We start from the raw sequence: 26848 nt of genomic DNA, 5'->3' as shown, positions 1-26848 counted from the left end.
TGCCCTGAGGAGTGGTTAGGCAGCCTGGGTGCTGAGTGTGCCCTTGCAGAGGGGCTGGGGGCAGGTGGGGAGGGGTCCCTGTGCAGAACTGTGCTGGCAAGGGATGGGGTGCCCAGGCTGGGTGTGCTGTGGGGAGTGGGGGTCCCCACTTGGTGTTCACCACATTTCTCTCTCTTTCTCTTTCTCTCTCTTCCTCTCTCTCTCTCTCCGACCCCATCATGCTCCTGGCAGGGAGTGGGAGAACCTGTAAGTCTGGGTTTGGCTGGGTGCCGGGGCTGGGATGGAGGGAGCTGGGTTGTGCTCATGGGGCAGCATGAGGGGAGCCATGGGGGTTGCCCCTGTGCAGGAGGGTGGCTCAGTGAGCCGTGACAGCTGCAGTGCCAGACAGCTCACCCGGGCAGCTCTGGCTGCCAGCCCCGTGCACCGTGCACTGCCCGTGCTACACGCTCCTCAGCTGCCCTGCTATGCTGCCAGCAGCTCCCTGCAAGCCTGGGCTCAGGCACCCACGGTGACACTTGTGCTGCCTGCTCCTGCTCACTCCATGCAGTCTGGCCCTGAGCAGCCGTAGTTGCCCCTGCCCATGGGCACCGTCTGTGGCCCTGCGGCTCATGGTCACCAGTGCAGGCTCAGAGTCACCAGTGCAGAGCCTGGCAAAGCTTGCTGCACCGCGAGTTTGTGCTGCACTGCCCGAGGGCAGGAGGCCGGTGTGCCCTGTGGCTCCCTGGCCTGGTGTGGGCTGGAGGCTGACCCTGCCTGTCCCGTGCCCACACGTGCTGTTGCCCACAGGAACCAGTCCAACGTGAGGAGGATGCACACGGCTGTGAGGCTCAATGAGGTGATTGTGAAGAAGTCCCAGGATGCCAAGCTGGTCCTGCTGAACATGCCAGGGCCTCCCCGTAACCGGAAAGGGGATGAGAACTGTATCCTTCCTGTGGGGCCACTCATCAGAACCCCTCCGTGTCAGGGGGAGCAGGGTCCATGTTTTCCCCAAAACTGGTGGGTCTTTTAGGCGAGTGCCAAGAGGCACAGGTCAGTTCCTGAGCTTGGACCCCCTCCACACCTCCTGCTCCTGGCCAGCTCCAGTAGCTGTCGTTGGCAACAGCCTGCTCCTCCAGCACGTGATGGGTGGTGGGAGCACATGACACTGCACCTACACCATGAGTGCAGTGGCACATGACAGGTAGAGGTCTGTGGGGCTCAGCCATCTGCTGGCTCAGTCACCATCCCCATCGCACAGCACCAGCACGGGTGGGCTTCCCTGGCCCCTTGGCTTGGGACTGACCCCGCCAGCTCCTGGCTCTGGTGTGGAGGTGTCAGTGCTGCAGGCTCAGCTGGGGCTGGGCAGGGATGGCACAGGGCTGTCCCCATGTTCCCCAGGTGTGAAGTTTGTCCTCCTTGACGGCTGTGCAGACATGGAGTTCCTGGAGGTGCTGACGGAGCATCTGGACAGAGTGCTCCTGGTGCGTGGTGGGGGCCGGGAGGTCATCACCATCTACTCCTGAAAGACGGCGCGAGAGAGGTTTGTCTGCACACTGAGAGCCCCGCCACCCCTTTGCACCGCGCTCCCCGAGGGGAGGAGGGAAGGCCGGATGGCAGCCGGTGCGCATAACCTTCTCCTGGCTTTGGCCGTGCCCCTGATCTCTCCATTCGAACTGCAGCACCAGATCTTCCGGGAGCATCCAGCACCAGAGCAGCTGTTCCTCATTGCAACACCACAGCACTGCTGTCCTTGTTTATATATAAATATATACAGTGAACCGCGGACTGAGCACCAGAGCTCGGCGCTGCCGCCACCGCCCGCCCGCCCTGGCAGGGCCAGCCCCGCCGCCAGCCCCAGCACTGCCGCTGCAGCCCCTGCCGGGCCGGAGGGCGGCTGTGCCGAGACGGACCTTGGCCCCACCGTGCTGCTACTCCTGCACAGACTCGGCTGGACGCGCCCGTGCCCTGTGCCCTGTGCCCGCCGCCTGCCCCGCGCCTCCCTGCGGGGCCCTGCGAGGAGAGAGAGGCCCGCAGCACCACGCTCCGCTCGCCGGACGCTCCCGTCCCCACCTCCGGCCGCGCCCGGGGCCGCCTCCGGGGCCCTCACCTCCGGGGCTGCCTCCCTCGCACTGCTCCCCCGCTGCCCCTCACCGCCACGGGCCCGGACAGCCCCAGCTCGCCGCTGCCTCGGCACCGATGTCTCCGGAGAGCGCGGGCTGAGCTTGTGGAGATGCAGCACGATGGTTTGGAGGAGGCAGAGGGTGGGGGGCGGCTGTGCGGGCTCAGGTGCTGGAGCACAGCAAGGCCGTGAGAGCAGGAGCCCTGACCTAGGGTGGTTGGGGGTGCTCCCCGTTCCCCCTGCCTGACTCCGGGCTCTCTCTTCCCGGCGCTGTGCAGGTGCTTGCGCAGGAGTCGCGGTGTGGAGCTGCGGTGTCGGGAGCCGCAGGGACCCTGCCATGTGAGCGTGAGCTGGGCACCCCCGAGGCACCAGTGCCTGCTCTGGGCTGGCACAGGGGTGTCCCGGACCCCCACCCTGCTCCCCCTCAGCCGCGCTAAACTGGGGGCTCTCAGGGCCCGGCACCAGCCAGTCCGGCTGGCCCCAGCACCTGCACATGTGTCTGGGTCGCCCCTGTGCCGCGCTGCACTCCCTGCTGCTCCCCAGGGCTTTGCTGCTAACCCAGCCCTGGCCGCGGCCCCAGGCAGTCGCAGATGCTGCCGGGGGCTGTAGGACAGTCTGGATCTGTGTGTATTTTTAACATATGCAAAGGCTGTTTGCTGATATGACCAGCAAGACGTCACAGTGAGGGGGGGGCTGCAGGGGTCCCACTGTCCCCCCGGCATCTTGGCACTCCCTCACCCGGCTGGCCAGGGCAGCCCCGGCACCAGCCACAGCCGCAGAGCTCCCCGGGGCAGATCAACTTTGGCAGCAGCTGCAGGGTCGCCCCCGCCGCCGTCCCCCCCCGCCCCCCCCCTCCCCAGCATCTCTCACAGAAGAGAAACTGAGGCGCTTTTAACAAATGTGAACGGTTCCAGGAACCACGCAGGAAGCGGTGCGAGGGCAGCAGGGTGCCGCTGGCGCCCGCCCCAGCCCCATGTACATAGTGTACATAATACAGTACGTGTATTTTTAAAGTGATCATATTTATGTTAATAGAACCAGATGAAGTCTATATATAGAGATCTATATCTATTCTGAGAGATGCAGGGCTCTGCTAGCACCAGGCCGCAGGGACGGGGAGCTGAGCCGGGCTGCTCCTGCACAAACCAGGAGCCCATCCGTCGCACTGAGCGCTCCAGAGTGGTGGTGGAGGCTGCAGCCTTCCTCGGCCACCAGCAGCCCCTGGGAAAGGGCCAGGTCGCAGGTTTATTCTCTTCTCAATTTAGCTTCTTAAGAGTTTTCAGGGAAAAGAAGTCACAGACTTTTCTGAACTTGTTTCACAGCAGATTTGAGCTTCCACTCTAAGTGCAGCCTGCTAAGAGTTGCCCTCTCCCGGCAGCGCTGGCGGCTTTGTGCCAGCCTGGGCCCTGGGGCAGCACTTTGTCCCTGGCCAGAGCTGAGCCCCTGTGCTGAAGCACTCGCCCCCTCAGCCCCTCCAGACGCTCCCCAGTGCTGCTCTGCACTGAGCAGGGGCAGGGGGAGCGGGTGCTGCTACAGCATCCCCACGGGTGTCCATCCTGGCAGCAGCTGCCTCCTGCCTGGCACAGGCAGCCCTGACTGCTCCCAGCTCCCTGCCCACTCCACCCCCTGCCAGCCTTGGCTCCTGCCTCCCTGAGAACAGGAAACCCCCCTTGCACTGGCCACTCCAGCCCCTGCTCCCTTTCAGAGCTCCTCTACTCCAGGTCCAGGCCAAAGCTATTTGGGGATGCTTGGATAGAAAGAAGTGGGTTTTTTGATGTTGGATTTTTTTTTGTTGTTGTAAGATACTACTTGGACACACTCCTAGACCAAAACCAAGCCCCAGCTGCACATCTGTGCCTGCTCATACCTTGCTCCTACATTTCCATCACTCCCGAAGTGCCTCCCTTCTCTCCAGGAGCAGTCCCAGTCACAGCCAGACTTTCTGCCAGGGTAGCTTGGTGGCCTGTGTGGCTGCAGGTCTGTGCCACAGATGCTGCTGTGGAAGCTGCTCCCACAGGCATGGGGAGCTCAGCATTTACAGGGGGACTGTCAGGCTGAGCTGAGACCTGGCTTCAGCACAGGAGCTCAGGGCTGACGAGTGGTGCAGATGCACAGGGTAGCACTTTCTGGTCCTGCTGCTGCCTCAGCAGCCCAGGAGCTGTGAGAAGAGCAGGTAGGGGTCTGCAAGTGAAGTTCCTTTAGTTTTGGGAAGAGCAGCCCATGGGAACCAGCATTTGCCAGTGTCTAGCTGCTCTGCCCCTTGGAGCTGGCCCATTACCACCACACACAAGCTCACCGGCTGTTTCCAGCCTCCCAAAATTATTTGAGGCACTTCAGCAGCAGCGGGGGAAGGCACAGCAGCCTGCCCACACAGCTCATGTGTTAGCACCATGTTGTTGGGCCTCGAGCACTTGCCAGCTGCTCTGCCTCTTCACAAGATGCCACTCACTCCCTGCAGTTGCCCTCTAATTGCAGTTTGGCTGCTGCCCCCTGTGCTGCTGGGCCTGAGGCAGCGAGCACGGTCGCCTCCTGCCCTGGCACAGGGCAGAGGGCAGGGACAGGTTATGCACAGCCTCTGCTGAGCCTGCAGACAGCACTCACCCTCACAGCGCCAGGTGAGAGGCTCCTCCGTTGGCTGCAGGTACAGGGCAGCCAGGAATGACATTTGCAGAGCAGTGGTGAGAGCAGCCAGGGCACACTTCTGACAGGTTTGCTTCATCCCCCAGCATCACCAATGGATCCCATTCCCCTCAGCATCACTCCACCCTGACGGCAAAGCCATGGTCCTGGCTCCCCCAGGGAGTAGGAAGGCCATTCCTTTCCGTCACTACTGCTGAAAAAAGGCATTTTCCTTCCCCATCCTTCAGCAAGAGCAGGGGCACAGCTCTGGACAGAGTCAGGGCTGCTCCCACACCCCTGCCAGGCAGTTTGGCTGTGGCAAGACAGGAGCTGGTTTCCACAGCGTGTCCCCTCGCTGTCGGCTGGAGAGGGCCAGTTTTAGCAGACAGCACTGCATGTTAGTTTACAAACCCAGCCCTGCACGTTTGGCCTCTGTGAGTGTTCAGTTTCCCCATGGAGCACCCTTCTGCCGCTCCACCGTGGTGAAGACAGTGTCCTCCTCTGGTACACATGCAAGTTCCTCCTTGGCACATGCGCAGACACGGTCCGGTTTTTGTTCCAGACAGGAAGGTCTTGACCCCCCAGTTTGTTTTACAGGCAGGCTGCTGCAGGAGCAGCACTGAGCAGCACAACCCACGGGAGGGTGGGCTGGAGCGTGGCCACAGCTGGCAGGGAGTGCTCGGCCAGCACACAGCGCTGGTGGCACGTGCTCCAGTCCCTGCTGCAAGAGGGCCAAGCAGTCCTGGCCCCTGAGTGGCAGTGGGCAGCTCAGGTCACTGTGGAGGGCAGCTCAGGTTGCTGTGGCCACCACACAACACAGGCAGCAAGCCACAGGGCAGCAGGGACAGGAGGCACAGGCAGCATCCAGCCTGGGCAGATGCTGGTCTGTGGCTGGACGAGAAGGACAAGAGACTGCACAAGGGCAAGAGTTGCACTAGAAGAGTCAAGACCCTCCTCTGTGTAGCAGGACTAAAAACTAGCAGAAAGACCGAAAGGTCCGAGATCTGCTGGTTACAACACTTTCTGTGCTACATGTGCAATATATTTGTTATGAATGTTATCACAAAGTCGGTTCATTCAATACTCTTTTAATCACTGTAGCTAGATGTTCTCTGTCCATTCAAGTGACTTTTATTCGAGTGCAATATTTCAATAGACATGTAGTGACCTAGAATGCTTTGTGTTTTAGAGAATCTGTGTGCAGAGCAATGCAATTAAGTTTAAAACCTTGTAAATAAAACAGGTTGCAAACCAAAAAAAACCCCAATAGGCTTGCATTTAATTTCTGTGTGTGTTTCAGTGTTGTGCATTAGGCCGCCTCGGTGCAGACCCTGTGTTCTCTGTGCAGGTGTTCATGGAGGAGTGGCTCCTCAGCTGTTGAATGCTCCCTGTTACTGCTTTACTGCTTTACCTGTATTCATTTTTCTAGACTCCTGTCTGCACAAAATGCAATAAATGATTTTATTACACCCTTCACTACTTGCACGGGGACTTTTCACTTGCTTCCAGGTCTCCACAGCTATTTTGCACCATTTCAATAACATGGAGCAAACCCTGACAGGGTGCAGATTGCAGAGGAAGCAAAGCACAAGGAGAGGAACAGCCTCTCCAAAGGGATGCAGTTCCCACATTTCACCTCACAAAGATTTCTGGTCACCCCACCAAAAGTGCTCTACCTGGCTGCAGGATTAGAGGTGGAGAAGGGGATCTAACAGGAGGAGAGACAGCAGACAGACACACTGCTGTCCAGACTCAGCCTGTGGGGTGATGTAGCACAAAGCCATGGGACACTGGTGCTGAAGGCACAGGGACTTGCAGCCCTGACCTCACGCTGGCTTGTGGCACTGACCTGGACCTGTCCCTCCCACCACCTGTCACCAGAGGTTCTGGACTCCTTGTATTGGCTGTGCCACACCACATCTTCCTGAGGCCACCCCAGTGCTGTGCAGGAGTCAGGACCTGTGAGGTCCACACACGTTCTGCTCAGCATCCAGTGTGAAGCTTCCAGGACAGCTTCTCCAGGAGAGGAGAGTAACAGCAAACACAGTGAAAGGATGTATTCTGAGAGTACTCAAGTGTCAAAAAATGCAACAAGAAATTTTTCTGACTTTTATTAGAAAGTAATGTCCTCTTGTTAACAGCACAGAGATAAAAGAAATGCTACAACACAAACCACCTGGGACAAAGAAAATCCTCTGCTTCAATCCACTGCTTTCTTAGTATCTCACAATTCCCTGCAGGAAGCCCACAGACTTCAAGAAGGCCATGACAGGAAGGACCACACAGCTAACTGATGTTTTGTGTTCTGGTATCAAAGTATGTTCCCAGTAAAAACACGGTGAGGAATCACTGCCTGATACCACTCCACTGTCCGCTGCAGCTACCAAAGTGTTGAGAAAACGTTTAAAATTATGGTATTAACATCTTTAAAATTATGGTATTAACCTCTCCTCCTCAGATGGACCAAACATCCATCAACAGCAAGAGGTCTGATAGAGCAGCACTGCCCCCAATACCTGGTGACAGGCATTTCCAGGGAGAGCCAGCAGCACATCAGTGTGGCTGCAGCTAAGCTACACTAACAACGGTGCCAAAGACTGTAAGAAAAGGAAATTTACACACCAAATTTACCAGGTTGATCTTAACACTGATTACTCACGGTAGGAAAATTGACAGACCGTTTGAAATCTCTGCCTTGGCTGAAGTTCTTGTGTTGCAGATGTGTGCTCAGCCCACAGCTGCCAGTCTCTGTGAGTGGTCAGGAACACCAGCCTCTCTGCTTGGATAGGGCAGGCAGCTGCAGACAGACTGCACAGTCCTGGTTACTGAGCAGTGGTTAGGCATGTGCTTCATGATTTTGGCTGCCAGCACTATCACTGGACTTTCCAAATGGCTTATATGCTATTAAAAGGAAAAAAAAAAAGAAAAAAAAAGAAATCCAAAGAAAAATAGTGCTCATTCCACACTGGTGGGTGTCCAAGGCTCGTCAGTTTGCTGCTCTGTTCAGTCCCCTAAGTCATCAAAACTGATGATCCAAAACTACACTGACTTCAGCGAGCCCAGACTGCACCTCAGTGGGAAGGTGCACCAGGTGCCGGGAGTAAGGAAAATGCAGCAGGACTGAAGCTGCGGCAGCTTCTGGGATGGGACAAGACAACCAATGATCCAACACAGTTCAGCACATCGTGCCTTGGAGAAAACTGAGCATTCTGCTCCAAACACTGCTAACCAGACCAAGGAGAGGGAGGGCAGCGCCAGCAACCGTTGGCAGCAATGCTGCAGGGGGTATGCTCTCGCCAGAGTGGAGAGGACATGCATGCCCAGGGCATCTGTCCCCGGGCAAGGATGGGAGAATTCTTTAACAGCTATAAGTATGGAATGGCAAAGGGAAGGGGAATGGGTCCAACAGCTCAGCTCTAATAGTGTCGCTGGTAGGCACCCATTGGTTGCTGGGCTGAGGACCCTGCTCGCCCCTGGGCCACGGTTTGGCTCACAAGGTGGGAGAGTGCAGGACCACTCTGGATAAGGGTGTCCAAGGCTTTCTGTACACTGGGGTTGTCAAAGTTGATACCAGAAGACACCGGCCTTTGGGCGGGCACACTGCCAGGCGCAGGGAGGCGGGTTTGGTGCTGACCATAGAGCGGCTGCGGTTGTGGAGGAGCTCCAGGTCTCGGACCTGCGTTTCTCGAAGGGCCCGGGAGAGCAGGAATCTGCGTGTTTGGAGTCTGCAATCTCTGCTGAGCCTGGTTTAAATTTCCAGCATTCATCTGTGCTGGCCGGGGCTGCCCGCCGGCCAGGTTAGCAAAGTTCTGGTTGGGAGTGCTGGCTGAGGAGCCCGCGGAGGCCGCAGGACCACTGTTTGCCACAGCAGCTGCTGCCGCCGCTGCCCCGCTGTTGAAGAGACTGAGGATTTTTGCTTGAAGCTCCTGCTGAGGAGTAGAAGAGGACACTGGAACAGAAGGAGTAGAGACCAGAGGCTGTGAACTCTGATGAGCCTGAGAACTTGGAAGGTTGGACTGACTACCCAGTGATGATCCTGAAGGTGGCCCCAAAGGTTGTCTTGACATGGGTGCTGGGAAAGAAAGGAAAGGTGGTTAAAGCTCTGCAAATGCCCTTGAAGGGACACGACACCTAAAGAAAACTAATGAAACAGCTACCAAAGACATGGCATCAGTGAACATCCACCCTCACATCACAGCTGCACAGCTCTGGGAACCCAAACCACTCTAGAGGACTGAGCGTAGCAGCCCAACCAGTTATGGCAGTCCTGCTGTTGCCCTAAGAGAATCCAGCATAAAAGATCTTCCACATGAATACTCTGAATTGTCTCATGCATGCAACAACACATCCATCTCAATAAAATGAGGTACTACATGAGGACATTATGCTCCCAAATTCCCCTGCAGTCCCAGGACTCTTTTCTTGTCCCAGCCCTGAGGACCACAAACCACACAGTAAAGTCTGTCTGGGGCTGTGGGACTTACCCTGCAGAGATTCAGTGCTGCCCCGCAGCAAGCGTTCCTTCCGGTCCCTCAGGTAATCAATGACTTTATCTATCTCCTCAGCAGTCACATAGCGATTGTCTGCCAGCAGGTTCAGGAGAGTTTGGATCCTGGGAGAGTGACCTCCTCTGACACCCTCCTCCATGGGGGGTGGGCGCTCCCTCTCCTGCAGAATGGCTTCATCTGCCATCTTGGCAGCCTGCCGGGCGATCTCCTCCCGCTCCTTCTCCCGGGACTCCGTCTTGTAGCGCTCGTAATTCCTTGCCACCAGCACCATGGCATCGGCCTGGGGCATGTTGCGGTGCTCTGCACAAAGGAAAAAATGCTCTGAGTGACCCAAAGTGACCCTGATGGAGGTGCTGTTCCTCCTGCCTGCCAGCACAACCCGGTCAGCAGCAGGCACCGCTCAGGGAGTGTGAGTACAGACTTGGGAACTTCCCAGGCACATGGGAACAATTGCATTTTCAAAGCCAACAGAAGGCCCACGGCTATCAGCCATCAAGGCCAGCCTTTCCTTCCACAGCTGAGGGCTCAGCCCAGAAATGTCTTTCTTATCTCTCACCAGTTAAAAGGAAAGCAGCTCCCTCTACCTCTCACATAAATCCTCAGTTCTCCAAGATGAGATGGTCCCAGTCATTTTACTGCTAAACCCTGGGACAGATCCAAAACTTGCCCTCTGAAGGCTGTATGCTTCCCAGAGGAGGACAGCCATGGAAATAGGTTTGTTTCTGTGCTGCCAATGCCTTAACATCTCATGTGCACATGCAGCTGGGGAGGGAGCAGTATTGGCTCAGTGTCACATGGCTGCTCACATTCACCACTCTTGAGGCAACAAGCAGCAATCAAATTCTTCTGTAATAAAATGAGTAATGGGCAATTTCATTGGTGGGTTTTGGGTCATTATTTCCAACTCCCAAAGCACACACATGAACAGTCACCTGAACACAGATTTAAATTGGGAGATCAAAAGAGCCTTTACCTTCCCAAACGTGCCCAAAGCTCTGGGCAGGGTCCTTTTAACACCTGCAGAACATCAAATCCTGCAAGTCTTTTCCTCCTAACAGAAACTTGGGTTCATTTTAACATTAGGCTTTGCACAAACTGTGAAGGAGTTCCCTGAAACAAACATGCATGCAAAGGTGGCCAGGAGCGGTTGAAGTGACCATATCTAATCTCTGGAATGAGCTGTGGATGAGCTAATGACTGGGGTTCCCATCATGTCTGATACACCAGCAGATCCAGAGAAGAAAAGAAGCTTTGGCCTTCTGCCAAAGGTTTAACAGGTGTTAAACCAAAGAAGTTGAGAATTAAAACCAAGAGTAATGGGAAGCTCAGTGACAGTGCATGTGAGCTGTCTGCAGGAAATGAGGGAGCTCTCCTATCCCATCTGCATCTGATGTTAAAAGAAACTGGGCTTCTCCAGTCAGTGAGCACACACCAAGCACTGACTGTGCACTCAGAGGTTTCCTCTCCCAGATGAACTCACAGAACATTATTTGGGAACACAGTAAGGGAGAAATAAGCTTTGAAAGCTCAGCTGTGGTCAAACCAGTCACCTGTGTTGACAGATTACATGAACGTTACATGTTGCTATGATCAGAGCAACAGCTGCTTTCCCCAATCACATTTTGACAAGGCATTTTTAGTACTTACACCCACCCTCATGCAACAACCAAGTCACACCTTGTGATGGAAAGTGATGTGACAAGTGTAAAGGTGCTGAGAAGGTGGAGCCTGTATACCCAAACACTTTGTAGATCTATCTTTTCATAACACTGTAGTTTTATCTTTTCATAACTCTTCCCAGTTTCATTATCAAATCTCTATCATTACCAAATCCTTATTAAATCACATTTGATTTTAAAATCTGTCCTTTAATTTGCCACATTCCCAACACACTCTTTCTGAGAGCAACAAGTGGTAGAGCGAGGTTGGGCTGGTATAACTCAGAGATGTCCCAGAGCAGTGCAGCTCTGGGGTCCATGACTTGCCCTAACATTGCAAAGGCTGGCAATGTTAGGAGCCAAGAACACAGACGAGATTCCCTCTTGGCAGGAATTAGACATTCCTTTTGACAAGGGGCAAAGAGAGCATTACAGAAACTTTTAAATAATGATATTCACATTTATGACATGGTGTCAAGTCATTTATAACCTCTTATGTGACAGCAAAGATGAACTTTGTTCTATGTGGTTCTGCCTGAAAGAAAAGTTCAGAGTGACCACACAATTCACAGGCTACTGAGACCTTAGTACCTTGTGGGGTGCCAAACATGATGTTAACAGTGCAAGAACGGTGAACTTGATGCTGCTGGGTGATGACAATGGCGAAAGGAGACCCTCCCCTGCTCACATCATCCAGGGCTTGTGTCAGTGACATCTCTGTGTTCAGGAAGATCAGGTCCACTACCATGCCCAGGTCCCGCACCTTCCGCCCCACGGACTCTGCGTACTCCCTACCACAAAGCAAAGCAGCAGTTTAACAAATCAGTCACACACAGGAACAGAAACCTTGGCACTGCACCCTCTCCACCATCCCAGATTCGCTTTTCTGATTACTTGCCCAGCTTCATGACGTTTACCAGGACAGTACTAAAGCAATCCCATTATAGCAATATAAAAGCCCTTATTCTGATCTGAATCAGTCATTTCAGTTCAACCAAAATAAATTACAAATCAAGCCTTAGCTGAGCTGAGAAACAGAGTGTTTGCAAAGGGATTTACACTATTACAAATTTGTTTACACATAAATGTGTTTCAACTGAATTCACTAGGGGAAGGAATATCTGCCAGCAGAGGTCCAAGGGGTACAGAGCAGAGGAGCCAACCTACAGAACTCATCTACTCCTGCTTTGTTCAGTATCTCAACTGTTCACATGTGCCTCATTCCTTATTGGCCTGCTCTTTTCTACTAGCTGCTTTCTGCTCTAATCCACTGCCAAAACAGCATCTCTGGATCCACTGCTCCTGTATACCCTGTCCTACAGACTTCCCCATCCAAGCACAAAACCCAGCTTACAAGGCTGAGCTTGAATTGCCAAGGGTTTTTATTTTTAAGCTTACTATACTTAGAACCAAACCTGCAATACTGACTGCACAAAAGTCTGACAAATTCAGTCTGTGTGCACCCACACTCAAGAAAGAGGGTAATTTTATTGTCTTTGGAGGTGAAGTCTGTAATGGTGATTAAAACTGTCCCCCCTCAACCATCTTTTTAAGAGCTTTGAAGTCACATGATTGTATCTAAGGCATTCAGGAGTCACCTTTCAACAGGTCTATAGAAAGTGACATGAGTGCTTCAGTACAAGATTTATGAACAGGCTCCAGCTCTTAAGGTTTGTAGCTGTTACAGACCAAAATGATTCTTGGGATACTTAGCTGATCTTCTGGCACAAAAAAAATATTCTTAGGTCAAGCACAATAACTTATGGTCTATTAGAATATCTTCCAAAGAATTTTAGCCACCAGGGGATAAAGGATCTAAAATTTCCTATCAAGATTTGTTCCAATAGGTAATCAACTCCATCAGAAGTTTATTTCTAGTTTCACTGCTTCTCCTGTTTCCATTTCCTGCTCCATTTTCTACCAGCACATGAGGCAAGCTCCAGCTGTCTCTTTCTGCCCCACATGTACAGCAAAGTTAAAGAAAAGCAACTCCTGATCTTTTCTCTGAAGAGTGAAGGAGACAGAGCTTTAACTTTCCCCTGACAAACATTTTCCTCAGATTACAAGCCAGATCTGTGATTTATTTACACATTTACTATTCTTTAGTATATTTAATTGTAAAAATACAGACATCAGACTGGTGACATTGTTAAAGCCCTCTACTACTGTGCCAGGTGTACCTCCTGTTCCCAACAGGTTGCCTGCCCCGTGAACTCAGTAAGTGCTCAGCTATGTGAGATCACCCTGGTTACTACTTACACCTGCTTTTGATACTGTCCATGACTGCCTTCAGCAGTGATTTTGTACTTCTTGCACACTGGACTAATGGCAATGACTGGTATCTGCCCTAGGAACTAATCCAACAGGAGCTCTGAACTAACACCCCCAAATCACCCTGACCCCTGCTCTGTACTGTCACCTGGCTGGCACATATTCCTAAGTTCTATATCATGCTACTCATGAAAAACAAGTACAGGCCCCTACAACCTGTTGAAATGGTAGGCTTCTATGGAGAGTAGGTATAAAAGTATCAGGAGAAGGTATAGCAATAGATTACAAGGGGAAAATACAAGCAAAGCACAAGATACATTTCCTCATCTCATCAAAATATATTTCCAGAAGAAAAATGGGAGCTGTAGCTTCCTGGCGGCTCTAAACCCACACTCCTCAAGAGCAGCCAGTAAGATAAACAGCCTCAAGGCAGGACTAAGTTTAAATCCATTCTCTTCTACCATGCAATAATAACACTGATTATAACTATTTTCTTACTTTGTCTGTTTATTCACCACTATCACAGAACAATCCACGGGTCTCTCTGCATCAAACCGTCTCTTGATTTCCTCATAGTACTGACGGTACAGCTCCTCCCGGCGCCGCTCCTCGCGCTTCAGGCGGTCTGAAACGAGCCACAGAATGAGTGACACCCTTCAGACCTGCTCAGAGGGGCACAGAGCACCACAACCATGGCACTGTGGCACCATGGCACCCTCCCTTTGAAGTGGTGCAGGTACTCACCCTCTGGCTCCTTGTAGCGGTCGTAGTAGGAGTCGTCCTTGCGCCGGTAGTAGTCGTCAAGGCGCAGGTAACGGTCGTAAGACTCGTCTCGCCTGCAACATTCAGAAGCAGCAATGGTTTCCTGCAGCACCATCTCAGGCAGCAACTTTGGGCAAAGCATCACACCCAAACCTCCCCCAGGTTTAATTTCTGAGGTACCCATCTGCTCCTCACAAGACACAGAGCAGCACCCAACTGTCCCCAGCTAAGGGTGATTTCCTTAAACACCTGACACCACTCAAACAATTGTGTCAGAAATGCCATAAAAACATTACTTTGGCAAATAGGATCTTGGAGAGTTTACCTGTACAAAGGGTCCCGAGGATCTCTCATATCCCGTGGATCCCTCATATCTCGTGCATTTCTCATATCCCGTGGATCCCTGTATCGATCATACAGCGGCTCCCGTGGGTCGCGAAGATCTCTAACATCACGTGGGTCCCTCAAGTCCCTTGGATCCCTCAAGTCCCGTGGGTCTCGCAGGTCCCGTGGGTCCCTGTGGTCTCTGGCATCACGCATGTCTCTGCCTCGAATGTCTCGAGCGTCTCTTGCATCTCGCCCATTCCTGCCATCCCTGCCATCCCTGGGGTCTCTCCGTGGGCTCCCCCGAAGAGGGGAGCGGTCACGCCTGGTATCTCGGCCATCCCCGTAGGCATATTGCTCTCTGAGGAAAACACCAGGGAAATTCCATTAGCCTGCTAACAACACGAGTACAGTTACTCTTACATCTCTTACCTGAGGTGCCAAAGTCACCTTTCACAGCAGATGAATCCTCCCTCTTACCCCACAAAAACAAACATTGACCAAAAGTCATATTTTTGAAGCAGTCTGGAGAAGGTTCTTAATTCTAATAATCAGCACGGCCAAACAAGACCCAGAAAGCTCCTTAATGGAACACTAAGTGTAGAGCACCTGTGGATGAAGTGAACAGGCACTTCAGAAACCACCATTTTAAGGCCTCTGACCTCCAACATCAGCCATAGATGATCTATCAATCATGTTTGGCAAATTCTTTGAGAATTTAAGGTGATGTAGGCTAATACCCACATATATGCAGTAGCCAGGAGTGTTCAATGGATCCATTAAATTCGCTCATCAATGACAGCAGAACACTTGAAATAACATTATTGGCATATGATTAAAAAAGGAGCAGCTTGTGAGGAACGACATTGCAGGTTCCATGTTGCAGTTGGATTTGTGCTGCTGACAGAAAGCAAAGACAGCTATGGCCTTCTCCTGGATTTGAGGGATAGTTTCTGTAGAAAGCCAGCCTTATGTTTATAATGCCCTGGTTAAGAAGGTACTAAACCCAACCAGTACTGCATCCTCAGTGGCCACAAAAGGCTTCTCTGTTGGATCTGAATGATCCATCTCATTCAGACTTTACATTGCAGTCTTCAGAGGCAAGGAAGAATAATGCTCCAGTCTTCATCCTTTCCCAAAGCAGTAGGATTTTTTCCAGGTCGTATTCTGTTTTCCAGAGAAGACTTTAATTTCACTGTAGTCAAAACAAAGCATTAAAAAAAATCTTGCAGAGAAACTACGGAGTTTGATGTGTTTGGACTGTTTTTTCCCCAAAATAGTGACAACCATCAGGAAAAAACCCCAGCTTTTGAATCTTTTTATTTCCCATACTTGACATGACTTTTACAGTCCTCAAACAGCCTAATCTAGTTTATGAAAGAGAAGCAGAACCTAAGTCTGCATCCACTGCAGTGCAGTCACATAGACATCACCTGGAGAGAATGAGTCAGATGAGCCCAAGTTTGGTGTCAGGCAGAGTGACAGGAATGAGATGGAAGAGCAGTCTGTGCATGGATTTTGGTGTCAGACACCCAGCTGTGCTGGGAACACATAGGAGTGCTGACATTCTCTGTTTGCATGTCAGATACAAAGCAGATTTTGGGACAAATTAGGGATGCCACCAAGAGAACACATAGCCTCCTGCTCTAAGTGACACAATGAATTTGCAGACAGCCAGATGTAAACTCCTTCAGCTTCTTGGACATATAAATCCACTTTGTGTTTGTGATCTGCACTGAAACCACATCCTGTGAGAGACACATCATAGCCCCCTTCCCGCAAAACCTACAATGAATGATGGTGGAAGCTCAGGGGAAACTTCTGACTTGCTCTAATGGATACTGAGTATAACTGATCTTTCCATAGCTGTGAGACCATTTAGCAAAACAACCAGATGCAGGGGAATTGTTTGGCATATGACATTTATTCCAGCTGGAGTGGGGGTGACCAGAACAGGCCACATTTATTATCTGTAGAGACAAATAGATCCGGAATGAACGCACAACTGTGACAGAAGTAGAGATGTGGCACAGGTACCCTCAGCTCTTGTGCCTGCATGGCTGCCCTGCTGGAGGGAGACAGCAGCACCAAGGCACAGCTTCCACACCTCAGTCACCATGGTCTGGCTCCTGCAGCATCAGCACCACTGCCTGCATCTGTTTGGGACTTGGCCCTGCTGGCCCAGCACCGCTGTGTGCGGTGCAGCGTGGGGCTCTGCAGCACTGGCAGTGAGAGCTGCTGCTCCCAGGCCACAGCGTGGTCCAGAGTCCACTGATCACAGCCATGCCCGGGACTTGTGACTGTGACCCCACTGCCACCTGTGCCCACAGTGCTGCTTGGGACCTGGTGCTAACCACATGTGATGGCCATGGTGTATGCAGTGCCAGCTGAAATCCAGTGCATGTCACAGTGGCACCAAAAGCTTTGGCTGCTCTCCAGTCACGTCCAGTGCTCCTTAGTACTGCAGCACAGGCACCTGCTCTTGCACACATGCAGGATGACATAGTTTGCAAATGCCCATGGCATCAGTGCCTGTGCTTGTCTCTCTGCAGTGCAGTCCAAGGATCAATGCTCATGGTACAGACACCTGCCCCTCACCCCAGCAGTGCTGCAGCATTGGTGGCACTGCGACCAAAAATGTGCCATACTCCCAGGGACCTCCCACCAGCACTGAGCACACCCCATGCCCAAGACTTGCTGCATCTGCCACAGGAATCCCAGCACTTCTTGGGCCTGATGCCCACATGCTGGTCTCTGCAAGCACATTTGGCCCTATGTAGAGTTTAGTGCAGTGCATAAAAATCCTAGATGGTGCCAAGAATTGCAGCTACTCATTCTCTGCTTTTTTTTTTTTTTGGTGTAGATGTCTTGCTAGTTGCACTTTTCCCTCATTTTTGGTAATTTAACAGTTCAAGCCAGTAAAGCACACTAGATGTGGCACCTCGACTACCTTCAAGTTTAAAAAGCACCATGCTTTTTCATGGAAAGTTTTACAACAGAGGCACACAGGGTGGGTACCTTGTACCAAACAACACTGGAACGTGTCTTTGTGTGCTTCCTAGTGATGCTGTGGAAAAGAAACTGAAGTTGTCTTCCTGTGACAGGCCAATCCATATCTTTTCCCCTTGCCTGTGGCTGCCTACACAGAGGAGGTGAAAGAGGTGAACGTGCTGTGCCCACTGCAGGGTGGGAAGCCAGGAGAAGCTGGAGAGTACAATGGTGACTGCAGGGGGGGCTGGCTCCAGGCTCTGATAACACAACCACACGGGCAGACAGGACCCTGCAAGAGACATTTGTTCTGTCTTGTATTTTGCTCAAGCGCTCTTTTCCAGTCTCATGGCAGCATTGGAAGCTTTCAACATCAGAAGAGGCAAGATCCCAAGATCCTCTGCACTAGGAATGCTGCAGCCCCTTGGCATTCTCCAGATATGTCTCGGCTTCTCTGATCCTTGGAGGCAGGAGCAAACATCAAGCGTATTCTTCCTCTCGAGTCTCTTACAGCCTGTGCTGCAAAACTGAAGGCTGGGCTGCAGTACTGGCAGCAGACACAAGGTTTCCCTCGTGCCTACCAAGATGCCCAAGCCTAAAGGGCTCTCAGAGGTGGAGCAGAGACTTTCCTGCTGGAGCATCACTGTTTGACTGGGGAGGTGGCAGTAGGGAAGAGACACAGACATTTAGCACAGGCCGCTGGGCTCATGCCCCAAAGGCCTGAATTCCTAGTATAACTCACTGCTTCCAGGTACTTTACCTTCGTGTGGGACTGGACCTTGATGAAGCCTTATTCATATTTCTTCTTTCCACTGCTTTATTAATATCTGTAAAGAATAATCAACCCATCTGTTCAATGCTATGAAACAAAAAAAAGATCATCAGCACAATTCAAATGAAAGCAACTTAAGCTCAACAACATCCAGATGGTGCAAGGAAATCCATTCAGCAGAGAGACATTGTCACTTTGACAATTTTTTATTAAGTTTAGATAGTACAACATAATGGAAATTTCATGGATTTCTTTGACTTCAAAATAGAGTGGACAGCTTGGGTGAAGTTTTAACCCTGCATGTTCAGGCCTACATCCAGACTCTTCCTTCCATAAGAGAACCTCTTTCTTCTGCAGTCTATGAGCAAGCAGAAAGCGACTCATGGACTCTAGGAGAAAAAGCAGAGTCTGAAAACTTCCGAGAAAGGAATGATGGCCAGCACAGTCTTAAGTTCACAGCCAGTCCTGTTCAATGGAGCATGCCGGTACCCTTGTTGGAAACAAGCCAAGGGTTCTCAAAGGGGCATGTGCAACTGCCTTCCAAGAGACTGCTGCAGTGTTAATGTGCACGGCCCCCACCACTGAGAAACGGATCCAGGAGCCTGGAACACAGGCTCCTTATGAAGTCAACATGGTGCATCCAAAACACCATTGTTAACGTGATGCAGACTAAGGCAACAGATCAGAAATTTGAAAACTGGTTGGCTTCTGAGCATCTCTGTGAAAAACACCATGAAGGGAAACATAAAGAAGGAAGAGAGCTGAAGAAACAGAAGCTTGTCCTCAACCCACAAAAGTGAAGTTGCCCAGAACTGGCAGGGACCCACACTGTTCTCACAAAGCCTCCCATGACAGCTGACTGGAGATGAAATAATGCACTGGAGGAGGGCAAAAGCAAACACCAACATGCCTTTGGACATTTTACTGAGAATCTTTTAAGGAAAAGAACCCAAATCTAGGCCCTATCTGCTCCCCCAGAATCTATCAACAATTAGCATTTCTGATGAGTTATTTGCATTAACCACTTTCAAAGCTCTTGCATGAGAATATAAACATGCCGTGATGTCTTTAGGCAGACTCGGTCTTAAAATCTTCTGTAACGTCCCAAACTATCCTTCATTATTTTCAAGATTAAAATTGTAATTAAGGGATCAGGTCTAATTTTTGTTCTTGATGTCAATCAAGCAGCATGTTGTCTCTCAGATGGGGCAGAGAAGCAAGTGCAATCTGAACATGAACTACAACTGCAGCACAACACCACTCACAGGACCCCAAAGCACCTCCCCAGGATCAAATACAGCTGCAGGGTCTACTGTTACAAACTACATCTGAAGGATATTTATGCTTTAAGTTTTACTATTAAAGATACAAAAACACTACTGTGCATTTGTGGAAATATTTGCGTTATGCTACACTGGAGTTAAACTTTCCCAAAATTTTTTACCTTACTGTGTTATTAACGATTGTATTTAATACTCAGACTGCATAACTGAAGTAACTGTTCTCCTTGCATTCATTTTTTAGTTGGTAATTTTGCCCCTTAAAGTCAAGTGTTATCTTTAAGCAAGACACTAGCTGCTTTCTTGGGTTTAAGATTATTTTTATTTTCTGTTTTAAGATGCCATTGAAGAAACCTATTATGATTTTTACACTTGGTATCATACATTTCTTTCAAATAAAAAAGTATTTAGATCTCCACAAAAATATTTTACTAGAAGAAAAAAAAAACTTTGACAGGGATCCTTCTCTTGTGCAAAACAAACACATTTAGTAACATTTTATTTTATGCCAACAGCATTTACAAGTTAAGTATCTGAACACTGACAAAACTTCGGGAAAAAAAAAGCCCCCAAAAAAATCTTCCGTCCTGTTGGATTTTGAGATGACAGGGCCACTGTAATCACACAGTGCAACCTTCTGAACAAACACAGGTGACAGGAGTTTCTGGAATCCATCTATCTCAAGTGCAGCAGTGGCACTGAACTAGTGCTTATCTTTTAGCAAAATATCCAATTCCAATTTAAAAGTCTTCAGAGCACAGAAACCACCACAGATCCAATAAATTACTCCAGAAGCCAATTACTCTGCTGTTAGAGAAAAGTCTTTATTCACATTCAAGGCACTGTCACACTTATGCCGACTACACTAAAACTCCCAGATCCCAGGTCTGTCTCTAACACAGAGATCACATCACTCCTTTCTCTTGAGATTTTTGCTTGGGTTTGTTCTTTAATTCTAAACCTCTGCCAGGTTTTTTCAAGGCTTTTCCAATTCAGCATTATCCTTTTTGAACCAGGCATACCAAAACTGAGCGCTCTTCCAGCAGCAAAATCCCACAAGTACCAAAACCTCCCTACTTGCACGCGTGTGCTTTGCACAGCCAAGGATGACCAGGGCACTCTGGCTGGGTGCAGACCTTCCCTGTCAGCTTCACTTAAAGCTCAGGTCTGTCTGCACCCAGGATAGGAAGTCCAGGTCCTTTCGCCATCAGTGACTCAGTCTTCTTTATTTCATCCTTTTTTTAAAACATGTTTTTCTCTCCAATTCACTTATAAAAGCCCTGTATGGCCAGGACTCAGTTTTTCTAGACCACCACTCAAAGCACTGAGAAATTCCATCATGTTACATCTATTCCATTCTAGATTCACTTGAAATCCATTTAACTCTGTTGTTTTTAGCTGTTCTCCTTTCTTATCAAGTCAAGCACCTTACAGCAATCTTTACACTAACACTGCTGCTTCCAGCCCTAGAGCTTGCAGTACCTTAAGAGTAACTAAGACAGGCTTTATTTTGATGGACATTAATCAATTGCCTTCTCATCAGTGTCAGGTGAAAGAATCCCTTTGCTCCCAGGCTCTGATGCCAGGCTCATTCCATTTACCCTGCCTATTGCCTCACCTGCAGCACTCTACCAGCTCCCTGGAAACTCCCTAGTTTTCCAAGGCTTGTGGAAAAACACCAGTAAACAGACTAGGCAGGTCAGTAGTTCACTGAGCCTCACTGACGTTAATTCTTTTGAGAGCTCTAGATTTGGTAGCTGCAGCTTTACCTTTTTGGTTTTGCTACTGAAATGGAAATTACATTAAACAAATCCCCTGCCTCTTCAAAAACAGACAGCAGAAACATTAACTGGCCTTACAGTTAGAAATTTTATCATTGCCAGTTAGTTACCCTTAGCTTCTAAAGCAGCCAAAGTTGTTCCTATTTAAGTCTCTACATTTGGATAATGCTGGACATCATTTCTTGTATCCTTCTACCCTCCTTGTCTATTTGCCTTCATTTCCATCTTCAGGCTCCTGTTTGTTACTGCACATACACCTTCCCACAGGTTACTATTTATTCCTCCTGTCATTCTTTTTTAAGTCACACTGTTTTTCTTCAAATTATCATAGGCTTACTTTGAAAGTAATTTTTTCCTTGCATTTAAAAGATTACTCGTGGATTTCTAACCATTCATGTCCATTTAAGTCTGCTCCCAGCACACTTAGCAGAATTATCCTCATCTTTATGAAAATATCCTTTTTAAAGCACCCAGTATTTATAGCACTGCTTAAAGGCTGGCTCCACTTGTGCAAAAATCCCAGCTAAGTTTACTTAGCCAACCAGCCACTAAGCACTGTGACCAATTCCTTTGAGCATGTCAAGATGAAGCCCAGTTTTGGTTTACAAATGTTATTAAACTCTGTGCTGGACGTTTCAATGATCCCTTTCCAGGGCTCACTTGCTGCACAGTTTCTTCTCTGCTCTTAAGGCCAACAGAGCTACCCAAACACTAACACATAAAAATTCAGGGTAAGACCCAGGCAGCAAGGTGAAGCACACAGCAAGAACTCAGGAGGCGAATAAATTCTGTTTAAATTGATTGAGACTAAGGCCAGACAAGTGTCACACTGTGACTTTCGAGGAGGGCTTTAAAACAACAGCACCCTTTCTCCGGAACGCATGCTGGGGTCAGGAGAGCGAGGAGCAGTTTCCTTACCTAATCTATACCCTTTATAAAGGCGACCCTTCTCACCGTCCAGAGCGGCCTGGACATCTTCTAGACGGTCATACTGCACGAACCCATAGCCATGGTACATGCTGAGGGCTGCAAGAGTTAACAGCAGGGCAAGACCGGTTACAAGCACAGACAGAGCTGACCCACACACACACCGCTAACCCCACCAGCTGCACTCTACCCAGAAACCACTATGCGAGCTTCCTGGGAAAATCTAATCCACCAGGATCAAAGTGCAGAGTTTAAACACTCTGATCAAGTTCCTTCTGACAAGGCAGTGACCAAAATACAGCCCGTGAAGTGACCAAGATTTGATTAAGATGCCATGAAAGAGTATTGTGACATCACACTGCGACCCTAAAAACTAAAACATAGCTGATATATTTGCATTATGTTTGAGCTATACTGAAGGAATCACTTTTCCAGACAAAATGCAGGCAGAGAAAATTATCATTAGAAGGTCACTATTTAGGAACAACATTGGTCACTCCTCTCATCATCATCAAATAGCATTTGACAAGCATGAAGCAATATTTCTCCCTGAAATCCCTGCCACAAAAAGGCATAAGATAATATACTAACCCCTGATTTTGCCATATTTTGAAAATATCTCTTCCATTTCTTCACGAGTCATGTGGTCTGTGGGCAAATTGCCGACAAAAAGTCTTCTCTCTAAATCCTGAGGATTGGTGCTGTTAGTGAAGTCGCTCTGTTTGATGCTATTGCTCTTGCGTCCTCGAGCCATTTTGCTTTCGTTCCAAATCCAACTCTTCACAAAAAAAAAAAATGGCCATGCATATAATTTCAATCCATGACATTAAAATTAAACTGGAACAAGATTAAACTTAACAGCTTTGCAGACTAGAAGCCAACTGGGTCTGCTTGACGCAAACTTCACTCCAGAGAGATCTTAATACGAGGGACACAGAGGTCAGGCAAAAACACTCACTGCAGCATTCTGGTTGAGCTTTTCTGTAATACTGAAAGGTAGCAAACCTAATTATTTTGCAGATAGGTTTTAATGGTTTGACTCCAAACTAAGATACAAATAAAACTAATTTTCCACTAAGACTCCTTAACTTTAAGCTTTTCAACATGCCTATTGTTGTCACATCTAGTTCTTCAATCCACTGATGAGAAATATTGAAATTTATGCAATATTTTAATAAGCTGAAAGGAAACACTCATTGCAACATTGCATAACAGCACCCAAATATTCCAGTAGGGCTTGGAATGAGGCATCAGGAAATACTGCTGAAATACTCCTAAGTGACCACATCTGGGTCACTTCACTACATGTGAAATCTCAGCTTTCCAATCCCAGAAAGCACAGGTCCTTATCTGCATCTCTGTTAGACAGCACAGCCCTGTCCCCATGGAGATGTCAGCTCCCACAGCAGGCGGGTCCAGAGCTGGGAATTTAACCACCCCCAGGTAAATGCTGCACCTTCCTCACCTCCCCCATGCAGAAAAAGCACATTCCCTTAGCCCACACCCCTGCACACAGCTGGAGCAGTCAGCAACATTCACTGCACAAACTCACCCAAACAAATAAAAAAAGCCACCCCAGAAGAAAAAACAAAAACAAACCATAACAAACACTGCCATGGCTAACAAAAAACACCATCCCCAGTATTCAGACTTTCTGGTTTAAAATTCACCATTAGATAAAGCTCAAAGAAATTAATAACACAGAAACTTTCAAGGTGAACTTAAAAGTTTGAAAATGATTTAATAAAGTTGTTCTACTTCCTAAACATTCACCTACAGGAATGCAGGATGGGATTTTCTGTTAGTAACATGCAAGAAGCTTGGAAAAAGAAAGATGATTAAATTGAGTGTATCAACAGAAACTTATCTTTTTAATCATGCAATGCCTACAACTAAGATACTCCCTAACAGTACCCTGGAGTAAATACAATTTAAAAGTCATCTCTAAATAAATAAATCAAATGTCAAAATAGATAAGACGACTCTATATGAATACTTTTGCAACACTTAACTGGCATGAAAAATACATCTACTCCAGATCTTGGACATAAATTGTACTTATTTATCCTTTAAAGATCAATCAACTTCACATTTGTGTTACTCCTGCCCCTTTTTAGGAAACCCTACAGAGATGGGGGCAGAGAACACTTCCCTGTCTAATCAACTTTTTAAAATTAGCTGCCAGAACTGGGGTGAGGAAAACAAAACTCAACACCCAAACCAAAATCCAACAAAATAACAAAATTAATCTCTTCTATCATATTTGCCCCAATCCCCCTCAAGTTTGTCCACACACATACACAGAGTTTTATCTTCCCCATGAGAAGTAACAAATCCCTTTTTTTTTTTTTTTTCTTACACAAAAGCACTGGACTTCTATTCCACTACTGCAGCTCAAGTTCTCATCAGCTGAGGGTAGAGAAGCTTCCAAAATTCCCTCAAAAGGAATAAGAGGCAATAAAACATGGAAGGCACCATCTAGCCCAAGTTCCCATTCAGAGCAGGATGCAGTGCACAGGCACACAGCAAACAGGTGTCAAACAGGCCTGTAGCTGCTGGCAGATCTCCCTTTCAGGATAAAAAGCTGTAAGAAATTCCTTTTCACGTTTCTTAGGGGTGGGATAGCAGGGGGTGTCTGAGGAAGAGGCTGCAAGAACTTTCCACGTTAAGAAAAACAGAGAGCTATTTACCCCACTTCAAAACAATCAGTAAATCAGAACTCTCATCTAAGGTAATTCACTGCCTCTTATCATTTTCCACGCAGAAGATTACATAATTAAGGGCCATTTAGTGATCATAAGACCAGAATAAATGAATGTTGTCCCACCTCTGGGCACGCTACATCAGGTGAACACCTAATTCCCACATTAAGTCTTGTACCAAATCAGCGAGAGAGGCACCGGCACAGTTTAAAGGTGCCAGTTCCCCGCGCAGTAACTGTGGGTCCTACCACAGGACAGCCCACAGCACCTCATGAGCCAACAAAACCTCTGGAAATTATTGAAACCCACATCTCTCTAAAAACTTTATATATACAACCAGAGTTGTTTATTAATAGCGCTACAGCTTCAAGGAAGCAAGACTGCTGGAGCGGCATATTGCAACTCATTTGCCACAAGCGAAACACGACACGAGTCTCCGTGAAGTTCGGGGGCAAAACAGAAACAGTGGGCGCGGAAGGCAGAGGTGCCGAGGAGCGGGAGCTCCCCTCGGAGCAGCCCCGCGCTCCCCCAAAGGGCCCTCCGGGGCACCGCCCGTCCCGGCCCCCCGCACCTGGGCACACGCGGTGCCGCCCACACGGTACCCGGGGAGCGCCCCCGCCTTCCTCCCGCCGCCCCGCCCTTGTCCCGCTCAGCGCGGGCCCACCGCAGCTCCCGGGCCAGCGGGGAGGGACCCCCGGCCGGGAGCTTCACACCGGCGGCCGCCGCTCCCTCCCATGCTTCCTCTCCCTCCGTCCGGGCCTAGGCGCTGCCAGCGCCGCTCAAGCCGCGCACCGGTTCTCCGGGGGTGCGGAACAGCCCCATCGAATCCCGGCGATCCCGCACTGCCCGGATGCGAGGCGGAGGGGCGGCCCGGACGCGAGGCGGAGGCGCGGCCCGGACGCGAGGCGGAGGCGCGGCCCGCCCGCAGGCCGCGAGGCACGCCCGGCCCGGCCTCAGCCGAGAGCGAGCGGGCTCTCTGCGGGGCTCGCTGCCGTAAGCCTGTCGCTCGGGCGCTCCGCGTACCGCGGCCGCGGACCCGCAGACTCACCGCCGCTCCCGGCCCGGACCCGGTGCCCCGTCAGGCCGCCGCCGCCAGGACAAAGGCGCCACCCGCCACTACCGCACGGCGCCGTCGCAAAGAGGAGGAGGGGGAAGAACGGTCGCTATGACGACGTAGCGCACTTTACGGCGCGGCAGGGTACCGCCATACCTGCCGAGGCACAGGGCACTTGCCCCGGCTCCCGGCGTATCCCGCGGTACGGCGCTGCAAGGCAGGCCGGGAGTTGTAGTGCCAAGGAGGCCAGGCGGGGCGGCCGCTGGGTGGCGCTATCGGACCTCGCGCGTGGGAGGCGGCGGAATCGGGATCGGACAGGGACAGGGACAGGGACAGGGACCGGGACGGGGATCGGGATCAGGATCAGACTGGGACAGAGACCAGGATCAGACTGGGACAGAGACCGGGATCGGGATCAGACTGGGACAGAGACCGGGATCGGGATCGGACAGAGACCGGGATCGGGATCAGACTGGGACAGGGACCGGGATCGGACAGAGACCGGGATCGGGGTCGGACAGAGACCGGGATCGGGATCAGACTGGGACAGGGACCGGGATCGGGATCAGACTGGGACAGAGACCGGCATCGGGGTCGGGTTGAGACTGGGACCGGGATTGGGATCAGACTGCTGTTGAGACAGGAGTAGTTGTCGGGGTCAGACAGGGACCAGATGGGGCTTTGGAACGGCACCGGGACCGGTGTCAGGATCGGGACTGGGGTGGGGATCAGACCAGGACAAGTTCTGAGACTGGGGCCGCGATCGGGATCAGACCGAGACAAGGACCGGAGTCAGGATCAGACTGGGACCGGAGTCGGGATCAGACCGGACCCAGGGCCAGGACCGGAGTGTTCCTGACCCGTTCAAGGGGTGGCGTTCCCGTGCTGTGCCCCCAGCCCCGGCGTTGCCCCGAGCAGCAGCTGCCCCGGGATTCTGCCCCGCTGTGCGGGTAGCAGGACCGGGGGCTCTCGTAGGGGCTCCCACCTGAGCAGCACCCGAGCACCGGCCCCTGCCCCGGGACCAGGAGCGAGGGGCGCTCACAGCCCGCGGCCACAGGAGAACCTGCTCAGGCAGTGCCCGGCGCCGCGGGGATTTCCCAGGCC

General features: G+C 50.5%; 2 protein-coding genes across 6 annotated transcripts in view; one reads left to right on the top strand and one right to left on the bottom strand.

Moving 5' to 3' along the window:
- The window catches only part of SLC12A5 (solute carrier family 12 member 5), a 28046-nt gene extending 25103 nt beyond the window's left edge, over window positions 1-2943 (top strand). For 2 of the 3 annotated variants that reach the window (XM_066561819.1, XM_066561817.1), the window contains exons 24-26: window positions 232-246; window positions 787-920; window positions 1411-2943. In XM_066561819.1, the coding sequence (XP_066417916.1) occupies window positions 232-246; window positions 787-920; window positions 1411-1502 (241 nt within the window). In that variant the 3' untranslated portion in view covers window positions 1503-2943. The remainder of the gene's footprint in view (window positions 1-231; window positions 247-786; window positions 921-1410) is intronic. The other variant, XM_066561818.1, reaches the window with a different exon arrangement.
- A 3870-nt stretch (window positions 2944-6813) lies between these two features.
- Window positions 6814-25815, bottom strand: NCOA5 (nuclear receptor coactivator 5). Of its 3 annotated transcripts, XM_066561698.1 has the most exons (10): window positions 25739-25815; window positions 22580-22766; window positions 21980-22087; window positions 17989-18055; window positions 14242-14601; window positions 13899-13990; window positions 13653-13779; window positions 11475-11674; window positions 9202-9525; window positions 6814-8789 (listed from the first exon to the last, which is right to left on the bottom strand). In XM_066561698.1, exons 2-10 carry the CDS (start codon window positions 22740-22742, stop codon window positions 8134-8136), a joined length of 2097 nt encoding a protein of 698 aa, XP_066417795.1. In that variant the 5' UTR covers window positions 22743-22766; window positions 25739-25815; the 3' UTR covers window positions 6814-8133. The 3 variants fall into 3 exon arrangements, with proteins under 3 accessions (XP_066417795.1, XP_066417796.1, XP_066417797.1); XM_066561699.1 differs by lacking the exons at window positions 21980-22087; window positions 22580-22766 and having other exon boundaries at window positions 25739-25758; XM_066561700.1 differs by lacking the exons at window positions 17989-18055; window positions 21980-22087; window positions 22580-22766 and having other exon boundaries at window positions 25739-25801.
- Between the last annotated feature and the right edge of the window lie 1033 nt (window positions 25816-26848).

This window comes from Molothrus aeneus, chromosome 17 (assembly GCF_037042795.1).
Source record: "Molothrus aeneus isolate 106 chromosome 17, BPBGC_Maene_1.0, whole genome shotgun sequence".
Lineage (NCBI taxonomy): Eukaryota > Metazoa > Chordata > Aves > Passeriformes > Icteridae > Molothrus > Molothrus aeneus.
The sequence above is the reverse complement of the archived record's forward strand: the minus strand, read 5'-3'. Positions and strand labels throughout refer to the sequence as shown.